General features: G+C 37.5%; 1 protein-coding gene across 29 annotated transcripts in view; it reads right to left on the bottom strand.

The window, feature by feature from the left end:
* The window catches only part of NRXN1 (neurexin 1), a 1,077,010-nt gene that overhangs the window by 64,532 nt on the left and 991,448 nt on the right, over positions 1–21,030 (bottom strand). The window contains exon 1 of one of the 29 annotated variants that reach the window (XM_073213375.1): positions 19,501–19,761. The exons of 27 other annotated variants lie outside the window; for them this stretch is intronic. In XM_073213375.1, coding sequence (XP_073069476.1) covers positions 19,501–19,560 — 60 coding nt within the window. In that variant the 5' untranslated portion in view covers positions 19,561–19,761. Of the gene's footprint in view, positions 1–19,500; positions 19,762–21,030 lie in introns of those variants that run through there. One more of the 29 variants, XM_073213372.1, reaches the window with a different exon arrangement.

The following is a 21,030-nucleotide window of genomic DNA, read 5'->3' as shown; positions in this document are numbered from 1 at the left end:
GGAGTATGTAATCACACATAATATGTGATGAATTGATCCACTGATTGATTGAAACTTATGATGTCTTATGGTCCTTTTAATGACCTTACAATACGTTCTGTAGCAAAATGTGTCCTGTAGTGGCATTTGAACAGTTTGTCAGATTTTGAGCCCATTATGTCAACATTCTGTTTAAATAGAAGGAGAAGCTAATTGTATTCGAATTCACTTCAGAAGAAAGAAAGTTGTTTTCTTAGAGCACCTGTGAGTTTTGGAAGAGAAATAGAAGCTAGAATTCTTGGGAATTAGTATTACATTTTTGGCCTGTGAAAACTGCCCTGACACATTGGGTAGGCAATATGTCAAAGTCTCATTCATTTCTGCATTTTGTTATAGCTTCACAATTACAAAACACTTGAGAGCTAATAACATGGGAAGAAATGTCAGTTTGAATTAATTAAAAGCTAGAGTTGTATGCCTCTATAAATGTAAAGAAAAATAAAAACAGTAAATATCATTATTACTTTTATTTGTTCTACTTCAAAATCATATCCTTGGAGAGCCACCCACATAGTAACTCAGAAATGAAACAGTTACACATTTGTCCCTGCTGAATCTCTGCAGAGTGGGATTGGTAGCAAAATATATATTAAAGAATGAAACAAGCCTCCTAAATTAAAGGCTTTATTACATAATAAATAATTTCTTTGACTCTTTCAAAATGGTTCTATTATCTCCAAATCTGGGGAATCCCACAGAGGAGAAACTTAGTGCCTGCCATTGCCTTGGTAATCAGATAACTGCTTTGACTATTCTATCATAAAAATAGCATATACCTAAAAAAGGTTCTTTCCTGCTAAAATCTGGTAGATAAACAAAATAGCTGCTAGGCTGAGAAAAAAGAGGGGTCACCCAACTGAGTTGACTTTTCCTTTGTCATAAGTCATAGACAGTAGATAGACTCTCTGTTCTCTGCTTTCAGAGGAGGTCTACATCACTAAACTCAAAAAGCACAAGGCCCCAAGGCTTAGTAGCTCAGTAAACAGAGTTCTGTTAGGTATTTCATCCTATACTAATTTTGCTTTTGACCCACTTAGGTAAAAAAGAACCCCAGAGCCTTCCTGTCCTACCTATGAATACTTTTAATATATTGGAATTTCACTGTACAAGTGAAATTTGGGAAGCAAGGGATGGGGAAGATTAATGGATGATTAATATCTGAACTGTAAAACATAAATGTTTGAAATTCTGATAATTAGAAAATGTTAGTTGATTCAATTATGTATCATTGCAATAGAGTTAACCAACAAACCCAAATAAACTAAATTGCAAATGCTGAAAGTAGAATTATAACAAATTTATGTAAAAAGCAAAACTATCATCAACTGAAAATTATACCCAACAGAAGTCAGGTAGGAATTCCTACTACCTGTTCATATGCATGTACAGTTGGAGATCTGAAACACCACCCAGTAGAATATAGCAACGAGACTCTAGATTATTCAGTTTGAATTTTGAGCAACTGTAATTTTATGCTATTTTAATTTATGATACTAAGATTGTTTAATTTTTATTAAGCTGGCAGGTAGCTTTTAATTGTACTGTGAAAATCCAACTTCAATGGCCGTGTGCCATTTGCCTATAAAGAGCAAATAAAGGACTTAAATTTCTGGTTCAGGTTGCAATCCATCAAGTGCAACCTTGACTGTCTATGGTCCAAGAATCTATATTTAAAAATCACTACTATAAGGCCTATTAAATCCATATGAAAGTGATCAAACAAGTCATTCAACAGATAAGGGTTGGGTCTATTTGGGTCTACTAAGACTCTGTGGACACAGTAGTGAATAAGACAACAAGCCCCTGCTATAATGGAGTTTGTCTTCTAGTTAGAAAAAGCCAGAAAACCAATAGCCAATCAACAAACCACTGTCAATGCCTCCAGCCAGAGACCACTAGGAACACACCTTCAGTTGAACATGTTGGGATTATTAATTGCTGTGGCAAGGAAGAATGCACACCATGGAGAACTACAAAGTGTCTTAATAAGAGGGTGTTAGAAAAGACTTATTAAATTGTTTGGGTTTAGCATTTGTTGACTTGAGAAGGGTTTAACCAAGCAGGGCTTTGTTTTAGATTTGATGCTGTCAAGTATTGGAGGCAATTCAATGACTGCTTAGGCATTTCAGTAAATCTTACCTAAGGCAAAAGCAGACTAGACTGAGGATAAAGCCATGATTCCTGGATCAGTAGTAACAGTCACTCATTTTAACCAAGAGATGGTTTCACAGTTTGTGGGTTTCACAGTGACCTGGATTTTATCATTTTTTAAATAAAATAATGATACGGATGTGCTTTCCTTCCATTGATCATGGTCTCAGAGTGTTCCTGTGTCATGTTGTTATCCTGTGAGATTCTCTGCAACAGGTAACTAACTACCATTCTATCTGTTAGCTCCAGGCCAGCTTCTAACGACACTGACGCCTTACCATGTATTTTAGACCAGTTCCCAGATATCAGGGACTGTTCATCTATCATCTGACCAACCAAATAAATGAGCAACAACAAAAATACCAAAGAGTGGCAGAACAAGGTAAAAGGGAGGTCCCTTTTCATTGGGCATGTGTGGAAAGGCCCTTGGACTGGAGCAATCAGAAGAAGCTAACACATGTCTTCCTTGTGAGAAGAGTGTACAGTGTTCATGTTCCAGAGAACAACTATGCCAAAGCCCTAAGACTGGAAAGAGTTTGAAGCATTTAAAGGACAAAAGGAAAGCAGTGTGGTCCAAGAAAGGCCAGTGAGAAAGAGAAGGCTGGGGAAAGAGCCAAAGGGAGAGGCAGGGGACTGAGACTTTAGGTGTAATGGGAAATTATCGGCGGTCTGAAGAGCAGAAAAAAATGACATGATTTTATGTACATGATTTAAAAGTGTTCCTGTGTGGCCAATGGAAAGTATGTTACAGGTTACAGAGCAGATAAGAAGCTGAGATGGAAGTCTGGAGGTTTTGCAGTCTAGGCAAGAGGTGACAGAGGCTGCCTTAGGGTGGCAGTATTGGAGATGTGCAGAGGGGACTGCTTTGGGAGGATGATTTTACTTATTTATTGTGTTCTTAATGTCAATGATAATGTTATTCATCATGTCACTCTGAGTTTCTGATTCACAGAGGGCACTAGAGGTGGAATGAAAGAATCTATGTTGTGGTGAACACCGGTACAAGCAGCAAGCTTCAAAACTGTCCACATTTATTAGCTAACAGTGGAGGTTCGTTTCCTAATTCCTCACTATTGATTTGTAGGTAACTCAGGCGTGGCAACAGGCAAAACAACCCAGGTCTAGACAGAACATCTCAATCAAGGTAGTATCATCATAAATAAGTACTAAGTAAATGTCTCCTACCTACTTAGTAAATACATGTAAAACAAAGGTTTGGAGAAAAAAATTAAAAAATAAACAGAAAGTAGGTAATCACTTTATCACAGATTCTGAATTTTGTCCTCAAACACCTCGGATATAGTGTCTAACCTCACTTCCTTAATTCACATGAACAGTACATTTACTTATCTTGAAGAGGCCTTGGATAAATTGGCTCTGATATTTGCTGTCTCATGTCAACCTTTGAAACTCACATGCCCGTCAGATAGCATTATCTAATTTCCTGCACTGTACTCAGAACTATCCTCAGGGACAATACAGCTGCTGGGTAATTCAGAATGGGAACTAAAAGTACTTCTTCGGAATCTGGGGCTCCTTCCTTTTCGCTCATAAGAGGAGTCCCTCAGGAAGCAGTAATGGAGCACAGTATGGGGGTACTCCCATTAACACCTATGGAGGCTCATGGCTGGAGCCCAGACTTTCTTTCCAGTGTGCAGATGACTCCAGCAGAGGAGCTGGGCCCCGTCAGCCTGCCTCTTACTGTGAGGCACAGCAGTTCAAAATATTGTATGCAGGCAGAATCAATGTGGAGTATAAGCAGGAGGTTTCTTTCTTTCTTTCTTCCTTTGTTGATATGCTTGAAGCAGTATGACCAATAAAGAGACAAAAATAGAGTTTAAGAGGCTTAATTTGGGAGTAGCTTCAATCTGTAGATAACATGCCACCTAGAACAACACCAGATTGTCCAAAATTATTTACTGCATTCAACCCACTTAGACTCTTGGTGGTTAGAGTTTATTTAAACTACACTGGTGAGAGTTGAGAAAGACACAGTACCTCAGAGAACACATGGTCATGACTTATGAGTACCTCAAGCCATGCAAAATCACCAGAGCTAAGGGAACTACTTCAAGGAAGCAAAGCTGGCCCATCATCCTAAGGCCCAGAGGTAACCTCACAGCCACTAAAATGACTCCCTCAGCCAGTCAGGCTCATTCACTCCCATTCAAAATAACTATGTGATGATACGGGCAAACCACACAGTGCTTGACTTTGTGTAAGGCAAAAGGTGACAGCAAATTTCTAGAAGTTAATAAATAGGTTAGCAGTTTTCTTTCACTCTGCTCATAGCAGCATGGAAAAATCACTGAAGTGTAAAAACAGGATTCTGTCACACCAGTACTTCACATCCAGTGCTACAGGAGAATGAAATATCGACATATTTCTGGGTAGTTCTCATAATTTCACCCAGCTCAAAAGAATGAGTGAAATGCTGCCATGTAACAAGAAAACACCTGGGGAAGAGAGAAAATGATCGCTCACTCGTCTCCTTTGCACCTTTGGATTTCTTATAGCTAAGGATACACATTTCTTAGAGTGATTGGAGAGGGTGGTAACATCTGTCAAATCTGTTAAAGTCAAGACATGAAACTCATTTTTAAGATCTCAGTAGAGGAGAAAATGAGAGAAAGGTAACTTGTAATTTCTGCCCATTAGGTATGCAGGAATAACTAAGTGAAATGAATGCTTAATAAAACCTTCCTTTGACTTTTTAAAAATTCAATTTCTCCATTTAATAACACTGTCATTTGTAATTATAGGAGTGTTGGAATTTTATTTCCCCTTTTCTGCATCCTAAATTTTCTTCTGAGAGAAAATAAAATCTTAAATGTAATCGTATGTAAAAAGGTGGTAAATTAGCCTAGTACTTTTCATATTATTTTCAGCAATCAATGTAGTTGAATGAAAGGAAAGGAAAGAAAACAAACTGTATTTCTACTATGTATGGCACCATGCAGGCTAGTAAAAAAAAAGAAAAAAATTAAGAGCTTGAGCACATGTCCCTTGGGTGCTATGACTCTTATGACAGGGTGACTTCTAGAAATTCATTAATCCTTTCAAAAAATATTTACTGCACACACAGTGAGCAATGGTCTGTGCAGGAAGCTGGGAGCATTGCAGGTGTAAGCACAATGTGCAACTGTAAATAAGATGGAGAATATGCCCTTGAGGACTTCATTGTATAGAGGGGGAGGAGACATACTGTTTTTAATCTTGTACTCAAATTGTTTGCGTAAAAGAGTCAAGAAAAGTAGAGATAAGTATTATGGAATTTCAGTGTAGGGTGAGATTACTTCCTACAAGGAAGGATCAGGGAGGAATTTGAGAAGCAGATATAACTGATTTTGCATCAGAAAATGGGAAATCTTGGGACATGTGCAGAAGATAGAAGGATATTGTCCTTGAAGGGGACAGCATGAGCACAGATGTGAAAAAAGAAAGCATGGTAGACCAAAACATTGTTCAGTACACCTGAATGGAGGGGAAGGGAGTAGCTGAAAAGATAGATTGGGGATTTATACACTAAATAATGGCCACCTAAAGATGTCCACATCCTAATCCCGGGAACCTGTAACTATGTTACCTTATGTGGCAAAACAGACTTTGTAGATATGATGAAATTAAGAATCCTGAGTTGGGAAGATAATCCTGGATTATCTGTGTAGGCTCAGTGTAATCCCAAGGGTCATTATAAGTGAAAGAGGGAGTCAGAAGCAAAGGAGATGTAATAAAGGAAGCTAAGGTCAGAGTCCTATAAGGAAGGGACCCGTGGCTACAACAACTCAAGGAAAGCAGGCAGCTTCTAGATACTGTAAAAGGCAAGGTTAATAGATCTGCTGTGTCTCCAGAAGGAATGGAGCCTTGTCAACCTACTTGAGACTTGTAACTTCTAAAACTATAAGGTAAGAAATTTGTGTTGTTTTAAGCTACTGTGTTTGTGGCAATTTGTTATGGCAGCAATGGGAAACTAATACAGAGCGGGACACTTTGAATACTACGTTATAGCATTGGTAATGGTTTGTCCAACCCTTCTTGGTGGTTCCACAACTTTTACTAATTTTTTTATTACAGCACTTATGTTATATTTTAAAAATATATTTATCTGCCTGTCTTCTCTGAGTTATAAAGAGGATAAAAGTGTTATTAACAAAATATAGAAAACTCACAAAGAGAAAAAGATTTGAGAGGAAGCTGCTCAATACTTTTGTGAACACAGTACATTTGAAATGTCAGTGGGTCAATATAGTGGGTAGACAGTTAGAAATGGAAATTCATGCCTTTTACTTAGAAATAAAGGTGTATAACTCTCAGAAGCAATTACTAAAATTTATTATTATAGTTCATAGAATATAGACTCATTGAAGTGTGGCTATTGACCACTGGAAAAACTTGAGTGGTATGTATTCATGAGAAGGGAATTATTTAATCAGGATATTTTGACACAGGTTGTTGGAAGAAGTGATTTTATAGTATGTATTATTAGCTGAAATGTCATCATTTTAATTAGCTTGCGATTATCCATAAGCAGAGTTTAAGACAAACTAATACAGATGAATTCATGGATAGAGAAAAAGACTTTGTAAAGTGCCTCACTCATAAGTTCCTTGGTTTCTGAAATACCTTTAAGAGGACATTAATCCTTCAACTACACAAATATTTCTGAGTACCTACTCATGCAATGTAGAGCTCTTTATTCATCTTGTACCTAACATAGTCTTTGCCTGTGAGAAGCTTATTATCTATCTCCTTTTGATATAAAGTTGTGTACTCCCCGAAAGTACTATATAATTAGAGGGAATTGCCCTAACTTACTCTTTTCACACAGTATATAATGTTTCAGTCTCCCCACAGTGTCCACACCTATTCCTCTCTTACCGTTTGTTCCCGGAGCTCCTCTCTGTGGACTTGGAAGAGCCTGTGGACATGGTGCCGGGCGCCCTAGGAAGCCGTTGGATGGGGCCGCGGAGAGGGCTTCACATGGGGCGGGACGACCGGCAAAGGAGGCTTAAAACACGGACAGCACAAACAACCTGTGCCTACTTCAAGTCCTAGGCTGGCCCAGATTACTACCACTCCAGGGATTTTATAAGATGCTGCTGAGTTGCTTCCACAAAAAGATAGCCTGCTCAGCAGACCAGGAGGACCCCCCGCCCCACACACACAGGAACGCCATGAAGTTCAGCCGTCATGCAGACATTTCAGGCAAAATAGGACACTGCAGTCTCTACTCTTCTGTCCCAAAGAGCAAATCACCCAGGTCAACCAAATAAGCAAAAGCAGGGCAGAATAAAAGCTTTCGCTCCCTAAATTCTGAAGATATGAATGTATATCCCTTCCCAAACCAGGGCGCAACACATCTCCACAGAACTACATCCCTGTAATGTTCTATAAATAATAGCTCCTGGCAGTGAATGCAATGGGGTGTCAGGGGGTACTCAATAATAAGGGTGAATGTAATAACATTGTTTTTCTTGTGAAACCTTCATAAGAGTGTATACATAATAAAAAAAATGATGCCTCCCAAGTTTAACCAAATCTTACATCATTAGTGACCCCCAAAGTCATGTAATAAGGAGGAAGAACTCCACCACATGTAATTCTTACATACGCATAACATTTTTAAAATTGTAACATATGTGCAATGGATTCTTTCCAAAATATGTCATTTTCCATAATATGTGCTTGGATGTCTTTTTCTGGAAGGAAATACCAAACTTTCTCCAAAACTTTATTTTTGGAACATCCACTTTTTTGATACCCAAAGCACATGTAAATTGAAGCATACCTCTTTAAGAAAAAATCAAAAAGTAAAATGGACCAAATTTTGCCGAAAATCATTCTGAAACATTATTCAGTTCCCTGCCTTCTTAATCAAAGGACACTGAATGTAATTTAACCTTTTTTATAATGACATGGGTTTCATTATTATGAATGCTAATTATTCTATGGTGCTGTGACCCAGGGAACACCTCAGAGACTGGTGCAGTATATTGAGATTCTTGCCTATACAAGAAGCAGCATGGCTGCTTTTTTTTTTTTTTAACATTTTGAGTAGGCTGTTCATTAATTTTCTGCAGCTTTTCTTACTGGCATTATGTACATTGATTGCCTTTTCCTACTACTCTCATTGAAGTTAGCTTACCTGCTCCTATTAATTCTTAACAGAGATCAAGTAAGATACTCCCAATATGCCAAGGGAAATTACCTTGCACTGGGGAATTAGCCTAATGCTTCTCAAACTTTAATGTGCTACAGTTCACACTGGGGTCTTGTTAAAATGCAGGTTCAGACCCGGTAGTTTTGGAAAGAGAACTAAAAATCTGTGTTTCTAACCAGCTGCTACATAATTTCCATGCTGTTGTTCTTTGGAACTCACTTTGAGTAGCAAGACATTAGACAATCACATTTTTAAAGAACTGTGTCTATACTAAAGGTAACCAAGTTCTGAGGGAGGTATTCAAGACTACTCTCCTATAAACAAGTTCTAAAAACTTAAATATAGACTTTAAATTTGCTATCTCCAAAATGACTTTCCTTATCAGTATGTCCATCCCCGTGATTCCACCACATAAACCATCTCTTTCTTCTCTACACTAGCATAGAACTTAATTTATGCCTCTTTTATGGAATTTATATCTTTATAAATTGCTGTTATTTAGATATATCAAGTACTGAACCAGAAAATGAACCAAATCTCACATATATATTCTCCTTAAAATTATGTTCTTTGAATAAATGTAGAGATTGAAGAATTAAGAATTATAAGGTCTTCTCCATATAATTTCAGATTCTTTATTGCATGAATTTGTTAGATAAGTAATCAGGAAGTCGAGCAATATTAAAATCAAACATACCATGTCAAGTTCTAGTAAACTGTCAAGAAAGTTTTCAGAGTTCCTGCCTCTGTTATATATATGAATCCCTTCCTAGTTTCCTTCCCCCACGTACATACCTAACAGAACATGCACACACAGGCACAGCTCTGAATATCTACCATCTTCATATTATGTAACTTCCCAAACCTTTCCTGAGTAGAGTTTGGAATTAACTTACATAAAATGTAAATGAATGACTATAGCTTAAAGTGCTGTTTCCCACCCCCACCCTAATGAGGGGTTTGAATGTTTTAACAGATATCAAACTCTATATGTAATGGAATGAAGTCATTAAAGAAGACTTTGGGGCTTTTAATTATTAAGCAAAGGACAGATTTCGATAGAGGGCCTCTGAGTGCCCCCACATCATGGTAAGTTATTGTGATCTTCTCCCAAATAATTGTTAATTCAGAGATTTCCTGCACTTGGGCTGTAAAGTCTCTTTGTAGTGATAAACTGCTTCTAGACTGATCTGAGGAACCGAAATGCACAGAAAATCCCCACTACAAGTGCAAACTATAGAACCGGTCAAGGCTAAAGCAGGACAAACACAAAAATCAATTTGACAGCTCATTTGAATCTACACTGTGCTTCTTTCCAAGGGCAGACAGTATTTATCATCTAGTTGGGAAAGAATAAAACAAAATCCCAATTTCCATTAAGCATCTGTGTAATGAAATGGAAATCGTCTAACTACAGATGATTGAAATATCTAAGTAATAGTATCAGTGAAAGCAGAAATCATACTAGATTTTGGGTTAATAAGATGCTGTACCTATTTTACTAATTTAGTCTGGCATACCAGTCTGCTACTTTCCCCACACCTTTAATTAAATCAGTGTTTACCTCTATGGAATTCTAAATAGAGTCAATAATAGGCGCTCAGAAGGAAAAGGCAGGACACAAGACAAGACAGTCAACATAATTTGAAGCAGTCAACATGAAGTCACTCTATGCCAATTTATTTCTAAATAATAGAGAAGATGAAGAAAATAAGCCTGGATTATATTCCACAGAGTCTGGAGGTGTTTATCCCAATCATATGATATCAATGTAGTAAAACCTACAGTAAGGGGGGTAAGCGTCTGCCTTTCCTGACACTAGAGACTGTTCTCTGTGAAAATGACTGGAAATCAGCTCAGAAATCTGAGCATAAAACTGGCAAGTGAGACACTCTGGAGCTCTGGCAGATGTGCTATAGAGAGCTACACAATGAAGTTCTTATACTTACTTTCTGGTCACTCAGGAGTTGCTCATTTGTGAAAGCCAAACAACAAACAGAATCTCGATTTCATATAACATAAAATCATAAAAATGTTATTTTCTTCCCCAAAACTAAACAAATCCAAGTCAGCATATTTTGCTGAAAAGAAAAGAGAGAAGATGTACTGCTAGCTTGGTGTGACTTAAAAATTGCGGACAGCCTGGGCTTTTGAGTCAAAGAAAGTGTGGCCAAACTATTTAACATCTCTACAGCATTTCAGTGTCCTCATTACAAAACGATGCTAATATCTATCTCACAGAGAGGTTTTGGATAAATGAAATATTATTTGTAGGTTGTTTAGCAAAATGACCACTCAATAAATAGTATTTATTACCACTTCTATGGAAGGAATCATGTTGAAGCACACATTTTATAGTCTCTTTCAGCTTGTCTGAAAATTAAAAGGGGTGAATTGGATGCATACCAAAATTGCATAATCACCAGAGGTTTAAATGAATTAAAATATGTAGAACACTTAGAAGGTCATAAAAAGGGTAAGCTATTATCACAGAGAGCAGTATGATGTGTTACAAAAAATGGACTCTGAAGCCCGATTATTTGCATTCATATCCCTATTCAACCTCTGACCAGATGTGTGCTTCAGACAAGTCAACTGAAGTCTTTACCTCAGTTTCCTCATCTATAAAATGAGAATAATAACATTTACTTATTGGATTGCAAAGAAAATTAAATTGGTTAATGAATGAAAATAAGATATCTGCACATTACAAAGTTCTATTTAAGTGTTAACATATAACCTTTTTTTTCCTCTTGTATAGCACACAGTTGGCTGTTACACATAGACCTTACAGTTATCTCCAATAATTTCTGCCTTTTAGCATCCACACCTTTTTGTAGTCTCCTCCCCTTCAGTATAGACAGGACCCGATGACTGGCTTCTAGCTGATATAAAATGGCAAATGTGCCACACCCTGGATTAGGTTATGTTATGAAGACTTAGTCTTCAGTGTCTGGAGTGATACTCCTGGAAATTTACCCAAAGAAAACAAGATCTCTGATTCAAAAAGACATATGATTATTGCAGCACTATTTATAATAGCCAAGATATGGAAGCAACCTAAGTGTCCATCAGTAGATGAATGGATAAAGAAGGTATGGTACATATACACAATGGAATATTATTCAGCCATGAGAAGAAAACAAATCCCTACCATTTGCAACAACATGGATGGATCTAGAGGGTATTATGCTCAGTGAAATAAACCAGGTGGAGAAAGACAAATACCAAATGATTTCACTCATTTGTGGAGTCTAACAACAAAGCAAAATTGAAGGAACAAAGCAGCAGCAGCTCAGATTCCAAGAAGGGACTAGTGGTTACCAAAGGGGAGGGGTTGGGAAGGGTGGGTGGGGAGGGAGGGAGAAGGGGATTAAGGGGCATTATGATTAGCAAATACAATGTAGGGGGGTCAAGGGGAAAGCAGTATAGCACAGAGAAGACAAGTAGTGACTCTAGAGCATCTTATTATGCTGATGGACAGTGACTGCAATGGGATGTGTAGGGGGACTTGATAATATGGGTGAATGTTGAAACCACAATGTTGTTCAGGTGAAATCTTCATAAGATTGTATATCAATGATACCTTAATTGGAAAAAAAAAGAGTCTGGAATGATAGACTCCCCTGCTGGCCTTGAAAAAGCAAGCTGCTGTGATCCCAACTGCTTATGGACAACGTTGTGTGGTAGGGAGCTGCAGGTGGCCCTTAGCAGCTGAGGCCTCAGTCCTATAACCAACAGGAACTGAATTCTGCCAACAGCTGTGCAAGCTTGGAAGCTGACCCTGAGATCCAGAAAGGAGGGCAGCCGCTAAGCTGACGCTGTGATGGACTGTCTCATGAGAGCCAAAACAAAGACCCAGGTAAGGCATGCCTGGACTCCTGACCCAAAGAAAGCACAGATAATAAACGTATGTTGTTTTAAGCCTAGAAGTCTGTCACAATTTGATACACAACAATAGAAAACTACTACACAAACCTGCATGTAAACTGAGAGAACAGAATAGGAAGACGTGGAAAAGCTAACTTTTTCAGTGCCCTTGAGTCACTTTTCTGACAGCTGATTGTACTAAGCAAAGCAGGTCCAGTGTTAGTTCCAGGCTGGATGGGCTTTGCCTGCCTGAACCACAGCTAAGTCTATCTTTGTAAAATACACTGAGGACAGAAAGATCTAACCCTAGCCTACATTCCTCCTCCAGGTCTCATTTTAACTTTTGGCCTTCACAAATGACAAGAGTATTAACATATCAGCGATTTTGTTTTTCCAGCTTCAGATTCCAGTTCATAATTTTTAGGAAAATACATATGTACTAAAAAGCTTTTCTGATAGTGGGAATGGGAGATAGAAAAAAATTTTTTTTTTAATATATAAGGGGTTAGTAGGTTTTGCTGAGAAAGCTTACCCTGCAGATCACTGGCTTTCCCACTGGTTTCCACCCTCCTTCCCTCATTTCTGTTCTTAATTTTATCTGCCATTCCAGAGAAACAGACTGGGAGTCAAGGGATTTGTGTACCGGTTTGGGCTGGTCTTATTGTTGGTTATATGACTAAAGAGGATACAGATAGTTGGCTCGACAAAATGTTCTATTGACCTCAAAGGGTTGGCGGGGGAGGAAGAGATAAATAATAAGTGAAAATGAGGTTCTGGGGAAAAGTTACAAGGACAGAGCAAATATAAGGCAGTGATATCAAAAAACAGCCTGGAAAGCTCAAAGGAATCTAGGCAAACATTGAAAAAGCCTCAAATTCTTTATTATATTAGAAGCTGTACCACATTGCCTATTACGAAGGATTAACTCTCTTTATAATTTAAAGTTGGGACCAAGAGATTCATGGAATTTGAGAACTAGAAGGTTAGTTTTTCTCTTAGCAAACTCGTACATAATAGTTGTGGCTTTCTAGATTGTTGAGCAGGGCTCTAAAGCTCAGCAGAAAAATGCGCTCTGATTAATAATTTCCCATCAGTATCCACTATGGGCACAGGAGGGGCTAGTGGCAGGGGTGGCCTGCAGGCTACACATCTCCTGATCCTGATTCTAGTCCAACCCATAGGCATGGGAAAGAGAAATAGTTTGTTAAGATTATATACCTCGTTGCTTTCAACTTTGGAACAGAATCACAAAAGGCAATTTGTACATTTGCCTATTCCTGTTAAGCATTTATATTCATAGTGCCAACCGTGAATTTATGCTACTTCAAATGCCATTTCATTTCTCAGGTTTGTGATGTCTCTATCACATTTTGCCAGTGTGAGGAAATGAGAGTCTAATCTTGTCAATGCAGTATTTATTCTCAATCCCTGTAATATCCATTCATCCTGATTTGAAAGTTGATAAAATCTGTTGGCAACCTCACTGAAGCTGCAAAGCAATTATCCAAAACAATAATTTGCAAAATATTCAATATAAATGGGCACATAAGCCATTCTTGAAACTGATGCACCTTTTTGCTTCACATTTAATTCAGTTTTCCTAAAGTCTCTTGTAAACTCTAAAATCATTTATTACTTTTTCCATCTTTGCTTTAAAATTTACAAACCATACCATAGGGATCTTTCAGGACCTCAAATGAAACATAGTATTTCCAATATTCCCTGAGGAGCTGTGGGTAATTAATGATGAGCAATTCTTTAAAGAATATAAAGAATATAAATTATTTAAGGAATATAAGGATATAAAATGAGTAACCACTTTTATGTTATTCCAGATAGAATAGCAAAGATGGAACGTTTTGCTTCACCTTGACGTCATAGGTGCCCCCTCTCATTTAGAAATAAGTCTTCTCAAAATATACTTAGAGAGATAGAAATGTGTAATTTAAACACAATATAATAACTATTGTTTTGAGGTATGAGAAAAAGCTACAGGGGTATGAAAAGCATGGTGAATTTGAGGAGTGCAAGTAGGATATTCATAGAGCAAATTTTTTAGGTTGGTGGGGTGGCAGAGTTAAAAGATGGAGCTAGAGGTAGGCAGAGGCTTGGTCAAAGAGGGCCTTACAGTTCATTTTAAGGAACCCGGGCAGCTTAAATGTTTTAAGCAGGGCAGTGACAGGGTCAGACTTTTTAGATAAACCCCTGGGCATGAGGAAAGATTTGTGCTTCATGATTCTTTCTATTATAATTATTACATTCCAAAGCTTGTGTCAGTCTCTCAAAACTCACAAGAATATATATGTCAAGTGAAGTCATATGTGTAAAAGATGTGGAAGAATCTTTGGTATTTCCCAATGTCAGTTTGTATGATTTTTTTTTTGGTAGGCAGGTTACTTTTCTGTTTAGTGGTTTCTTTCAGTGAAGTCTTTTCATTATGCAAAATGTAGACTATTTGATGTATCAAAGCCTGATGGCTTGCAAAAGTGGGGTTATATTAAATCTTGCATTTTTCACTTAGATTTTTCTCTTTGAAAAATCACAGAATTATTCAAAGCCATCTCTTCTTTACTCTCACTCTCAACCTTCCATTGTCTCTCAAATCAATGACCTGAAGATAAGCAGAGTTAACATGCACTAGTTTGTAATAGTAATATAGCTTATTTGACACTATGAATTGTAGTCTGAATATTAGGTGAATTCTGTCTCTCAAACACCATGACAGATTATTCATATTCATTTCTTACTATATGCACTAAGTGCAGGAAAACAAAAGCTTTGCTCATCTCATTGCTAAAGCACTGCAAACATTTTCTGAACTTCACAGATCCTCAGCTTGAAAAGCTGATTGCTGAAACATAGCATCATGAGGGCACCACAGTTTAGAAAACAGCGGGACAGCCTGTTGCCCTACAGCCAAGTAGTGATCCGTAGTAACCAAAGGAACAATAAAAGCTTCATGAAGCAACTTTTTTCTTAGTTCACTATTGAACATTTTTTATTTATTGACTATTTCTGCTGCAAACAAAATAATGAGGAAATGACCAATCAATAGATCACGTTCTTATTAAGTGCCAGACAAAATAATCCTCATAATATAACTACCCACCGTGAAAAGACAGTAGGAAACTGGCAGGAAGGAACTGTAATGTTAATACAACCAAATGCTGTGCAGAACAAAAATATGAGATACTGCTGGGAGCAGAAAAGATTGTTTTCAAAGAAGAGACAGACTTTTCTACAAGTGTTATATCTGGATTCCTAATACTTGAGTGATTGGGAATATGCTTTACCTCTGAAAGGGCCCTAAATCTTTTTCCCTTGTTACCGGCCCACTGTTTTTCTTCAGGCCGTTAATAGCACCGCCTACCTGGACTACTGTGAGAATATACTCACTGGTGTTGAATGCCTTCAGATTTCATGTTGTTGAATCTGTCATCCACTTTTCACCAGTATTATCTTTCAAAAACCAGGGCAAATAACTTCTAAAAACAAAACAACAAGAACAACAAAAAAGCACACTCTTCCAGAGCTTCCAATTACTCAGAGGATTGAAATCTAATTCTTGTTTGTGGAGTGTCCAATATTCTCTGAACATCTGTTCTAAGTTACTCCTATCCTCATTCTTGTATTCCCTGAATTCTCATTACCCTGTGTCTGCCCCACATTCTACAGTTCTCTAAATACTGTGCATGTTCACAACCGCAGACCTTTGCTCTGGCTGCGGCCCCTCCTTAGGATGCTTTCCCCCGAATTCTCCGCCTGAGGAAAACTTACTGCCTGTACAATGCTAGTATTTTTATCACAGTTTGACTTATTAGTTTTATTGGAATCAGAGAGCTCCTTGAAAGTATTACCTGTCACCAGCACCTGTGCTATTGAAATAACACAATAAATGTGTGTTAAATGAAGCTGGAATCCCACCTGAGTTGTCCTCTGGCATCGTCAGAGACTAGCAGTGTTCTTATACCTAATGGATCCTCAGTAAGTGCTTAGGCCCACGAAACTTCCTCTGTCTGCTCCCTTTTTCTTTGACATCCACCCTCTCCATTCTCAACCCTCATATTCAATCAGTGGCCCAATCCTGTTGATTCAGCAATGTTCCCCTTGCCTACGCCACATTCCCGCTGCCATTACCCTAGTTCTGATTCTCATTACCTCTTTCTTGAATTACTGCAAGTGTCTCCTCAGTGATCACTCAGCTTCTAGTCTCTCCATTCTTAGATCATTTTACAACCAGAGGATGGAGTCATTTTCCCAAAGCACAGCTCTAATAATTCCATTCCATGCCTTGAAAAATAGCAGTGGCTCTCTAATGCCTATAGAACAAGCCTGAACTCCTTATCAGGTTCTCTTATCAGCTCCCCACCATGTGCCTTTGCAAACTTTTGTTTTATGTTCCCCCTTTACACGTGCCACACAACACGCTAACCCAAATGCCTTTCTCTGAACCTCTTTGTGACTTTCTCTCTTGGTTTCCTAGGTTGCTCCTCTCTTCTTCTCTACCTGCTGATACGCCCACCTGTCAAGGAATGGATAAAAGGATAAAATGCCCTCTGTCACAATTAGGAATTTCAAGCACCTAATCTTAGACTTTTTGCTCATAGTGTGTATTCACTATATCACTAAAAATGTACAAATGTAATATGCCAATCCCATTTCACTGCCATTTGCATATAAAACTCTACTCTTGATTAAAAACTTTATAGATATAAGTCACATTTGGTTTATCTTTGTTTCTGGGGTTGGGCCTTACACAGCATAGATAATATTCAATACAAGTTTATTAAATTTCTTGGGTAAGACAAAACTTCTTTAAAATCAGAACTATTTAACAATGGAACAGGCTAATCTTCAGGACTGAAAGTATTTGCGGAGAGGCTGGATGATCATATATGAAGAAAACTGGAGGAAATTTCTACATTAGGGAGGTGGTAGAGCTACACAGACTTCAAGGTCCCATACAACTTTGAGTTTCTTTGCTGTCAAGAGCACAAAACTGAGTAATTTATTTGTATCTACAGAGAACTAGAGAATTGCTTGTTTTAGAAAAGCCACACATTTGGTATCATAAGTGCAGTAGTGAGAGTGTAGTAGAGAGAAACACAGTTTTCCATTTTTACTTCCTCGCCACGAATTCTGGACTTTGTTATGAATCTTGGAGGCTGACCTTTGGTGGCCTGTCAAGGATCTGATTGGAGAGTTCACTTATCCACTGTGGGTTTGTATAACCATCAACAGGGGAACAGAAAGATCATTCACACATGAAGATACCTGCTCCCGAGTTTGCAGACATTCCTCAAATAAAGGATCAATGTTTTAAATGGCATTGACCAAACAGAAGTTTTCTAAATGACTTGGGAATAGGAAGACTTATCTGTTAAGCAAGAATCATTGGAGGGGAAAGGAAACTTTCTACTTCAAGATTGGATTTATCTTTCTGACCTGCTAATTATATAAAGAATGCAAGAGTAGTCAACACTTTTCCTATCTGAAGCAACCAGATTACAGTAGCCATGTTACTAGGTGTGTGTATGGTTGGGAGAGGGTGTTAACAATCTTAATGATATAGATTTCAAGACAGTAGATGAATTTCTTCAAAATAAATTAATGTCATCAACCACCTCTGACAAGATAACAAATGACTATCAGTCGGAAAGGTTAGGATAAGCTCAATTGATAATCCTATGGCTACCAACTATTATTTTCCAAAAAGTTCAGTTAATAACTAAGAGTCTAGATGAAAATCTTAGAGAATTTTTGCAATCTTTAAATGCCCTCTGATAAAATGCCCTCTGCCACAATTAGAAATTTCAAACACCTAATCTCAGACTTTTTGTTCATAGTGTGTATTCATTATATCACTAAAAATGTACAAATGTAATTTGTAATATTTATGACATTTATGACAATAAATGGCCTCCCTCTGCCTCATGTGCAGGCTTTTCATGAGCTCAAGGAAGTCACCACAGCCAGGAGAACTACCAGAGTTATTGATGATCTTCTGCCATGAGTAGAACTTCAGTGGTTTTGACAGAATCTCAGTAGTCACCTGAGCATAGCAAGTTCTCACTAAAGACATGAGCTCAAGAAGAACCTCTAGCATTAGATTCAAAGAACGCTGAGGATGGGGGACATCACAGAAATCATTGAAAAACCTCCTCTCACCCTTTTTTAAAACAAGACTCATTTTCAATTATAGGGTTAGTTTGTGACAAAGTATTCCAACGCCAGGCCCAAGCTGAATTTCTTTTTTTCTTACACAGATCTCAGAATCACCAAACCAGTTCCAAAACAAAGTGAATTTTTGTTAGTAACATAACAAAGAAGTCTTCATATTTTTAATCTAAAGTCTTTATCAGACCAGGATCTAGTTCAATTCTCCAGTTCTCTAATTCAATCATATTAATTGGACTACAGCATGGCAAGGCAGAGCCTCAAAGCATAAAAAATAACTTGTTTGAAGTTTATTTGTTGGAGGAGGACACCCCACCTGAATTTTGGAGAATCCCAGAGAAGATACAAGCTGTCTTCAGTGGCTTTCATATGAGCTCCCTGCACAGACTTCTTCCTCTAGAAATGCAAAAATGCTTTCAAGAATTTTATGCCTGCATTAAGAAAATTGCTATTGTGTACAATTAGCATATTTACTAAGGTTTGTCATTACTTTTGGTAATTAAAATCATACAAAGAGAAAGACATATCCAATTCAAGAAAATTACACAGTACTGTAATACAATCACAATGGTTGCCTAACAATTATTAAAATATACCAAATTCTACTTTACAGTAAAAGTATTCACCAGAGTAGCTTCTGAATAAGATCACTGCAGTGCTTTCTATTTAAATATGTTTTTCTGCACAGAAAATTATAATTACATTTGCATAACTACTATAATCAATCTAGAATTATGGCTCAAATTTTTATTCTCCAAATCACTGTTCTTTCTAAGACATCAGGAGCTCTGAGGCATAATCTAGGTTCATGGACCATTATTTTAATTTGTAATGGGATTAAATATATTGTTTCACTCTCTTTAATTAATCAGTCATTCTAGGGACACACTAGGCAATACAACTACATTGTATAATTTGTATACTTTCATCTTGAAAAATAGTCGTTAATTTACTAAATCCATTTTGTCCACAAAAACAAAACAAAACAAACACATGAGTAAAAAAAATTCTACAAAAGAAGAACACCAAATGATATTTGGCTGAAACAGATTTCCACTGGCAAGTCAATCATTCATCTCATCATTCAGATACCCTGTACTTACTGAGATTAGCTGGGAAGGCTGAGCTAATTTCTGTCCCATCTTGGAAATACTGGCTACCATAAACCAAAGATTTCTTTTGAATGCTCCTCTTTATTCCTGATGAATTTAACAGTCTTCCTTAGGATCTGATATCACAGCCATATCTATTTTTAGAATCCAAATCAGATCTGATGGAAATGATAAGCAGACTGAAAAACATGAATCTTCAGCTAGCCTTCTGGAGCCACGGATCAGGAGGCTATTCTATGAGGACTTCCTGCTAGCTCCTTCTTCTGACTGGGCTGCTGATAATGTAAGACTCCCACAGATACCATCTGCATGGTTCTTGCCTCAGGAGGGCAGAGACTGGGTCACTGTAGCAGGCCAGGGCGTGAGATATTCTAAAATTCAGTTTGCCTCTGGTCTTGTCGCACAGTGTTTTTTGTTACCAGGCCCAGCTTCTCGAGGGAATGTCTCCAATGGCCAGGTCAGCACAAAATAAATTCTCAATAGCACACACAATACGTATTTCCCGAGAGACATAATATGAAGTCACTACAGAAAGAAACCCTAAAGCATTTCTCCAGCACCGGGTTTCAAAATCACTTCCAAATGAAACGATGTTAATTCTAACTCATTCTTTTCAAACTGTTCTATTTTGGAAGGTTAGGAGTTTGTGCTGAAAATGGCACGAAGAACTATTTTAATGACCAATTAATTCAGATTGGCAGACGCACAGGAATAAACACGTTCAGTGAGTAACAGCAAGGGCACATGGATACCCAAAGGATTATGTATTGACTTTAGGAGAGAAATTGAGATAAAATGAGGACAAACATTCAATCGGCAGTGGAATTATATTACTACTTAACTGTGTGTTCTAGTGTTTGTTTATAAGCAAAGATAAAGCCTACCTAGGAAAAATGGAGCCCAGAAGGTAACTAGACTTGTATTTACATAATTTTATTTTATAAAAATAAGTTTTTGCCTCATTACTTCTTAGAGGATAGAGAGCCCTAGGTGTAGGCTTATCATTACTTGGAATGTCTGTGAATTTAAAATAATGACAATTTTGTGTCCTTTCCTTTAAATAGGGTGAGGACATTTATTCTAAAGATATAGAAAGTCAAAGATTCAGAGGAAATTGGAGATGGGTGGATGGTAAGTCTGTCCTAATTTTATTTTTATTTTTTTCTATTCTAATTTTATATACATGAAAATTGAGGCTCAAAGAAGTGAATATTCTTAGTTATGATACATCGCTAAGCAAGGCATTAACTGGTCTAGAACTAGATCATTTCCCATTTCATGACACTAACTTTGAAGAAATAAGCATGGATATTAGGCATACATTATAGTCCCAGTCAATATGGGCACAAAAATAACAGAAAAGTTGCATTTTTCTATTCCTAAATGTATCCTGGCATTCTTTTTCTAGGCTCATGGGGTTGTTAAGAACCACACGAATGAACAACCTAGAATATTTCATGTTTAAACTAGAGTCCTTTCTCATGAAAAACAGACCATCCATGCATTTCCTAACCAAAATAG

Source organism: Manis javanica, chromosome 1 (assembly GCF_040802235.1).
Source record: "Manis javanica isolate MJ-LG chromosome 1, MJ_LKY, whole genome shotgun sequence".
Taxonomy (NCBI): domain Eukaryota; kingdom Metazoa; phylum Chordata; class Mammalia; order Pholidota; family Manidae; genus Manis; species Manis javanica.
Note: the sequence above shows the minus strand (reverse complement) of the source record. Positions and strands in the feature narration are given on the sequence as shown.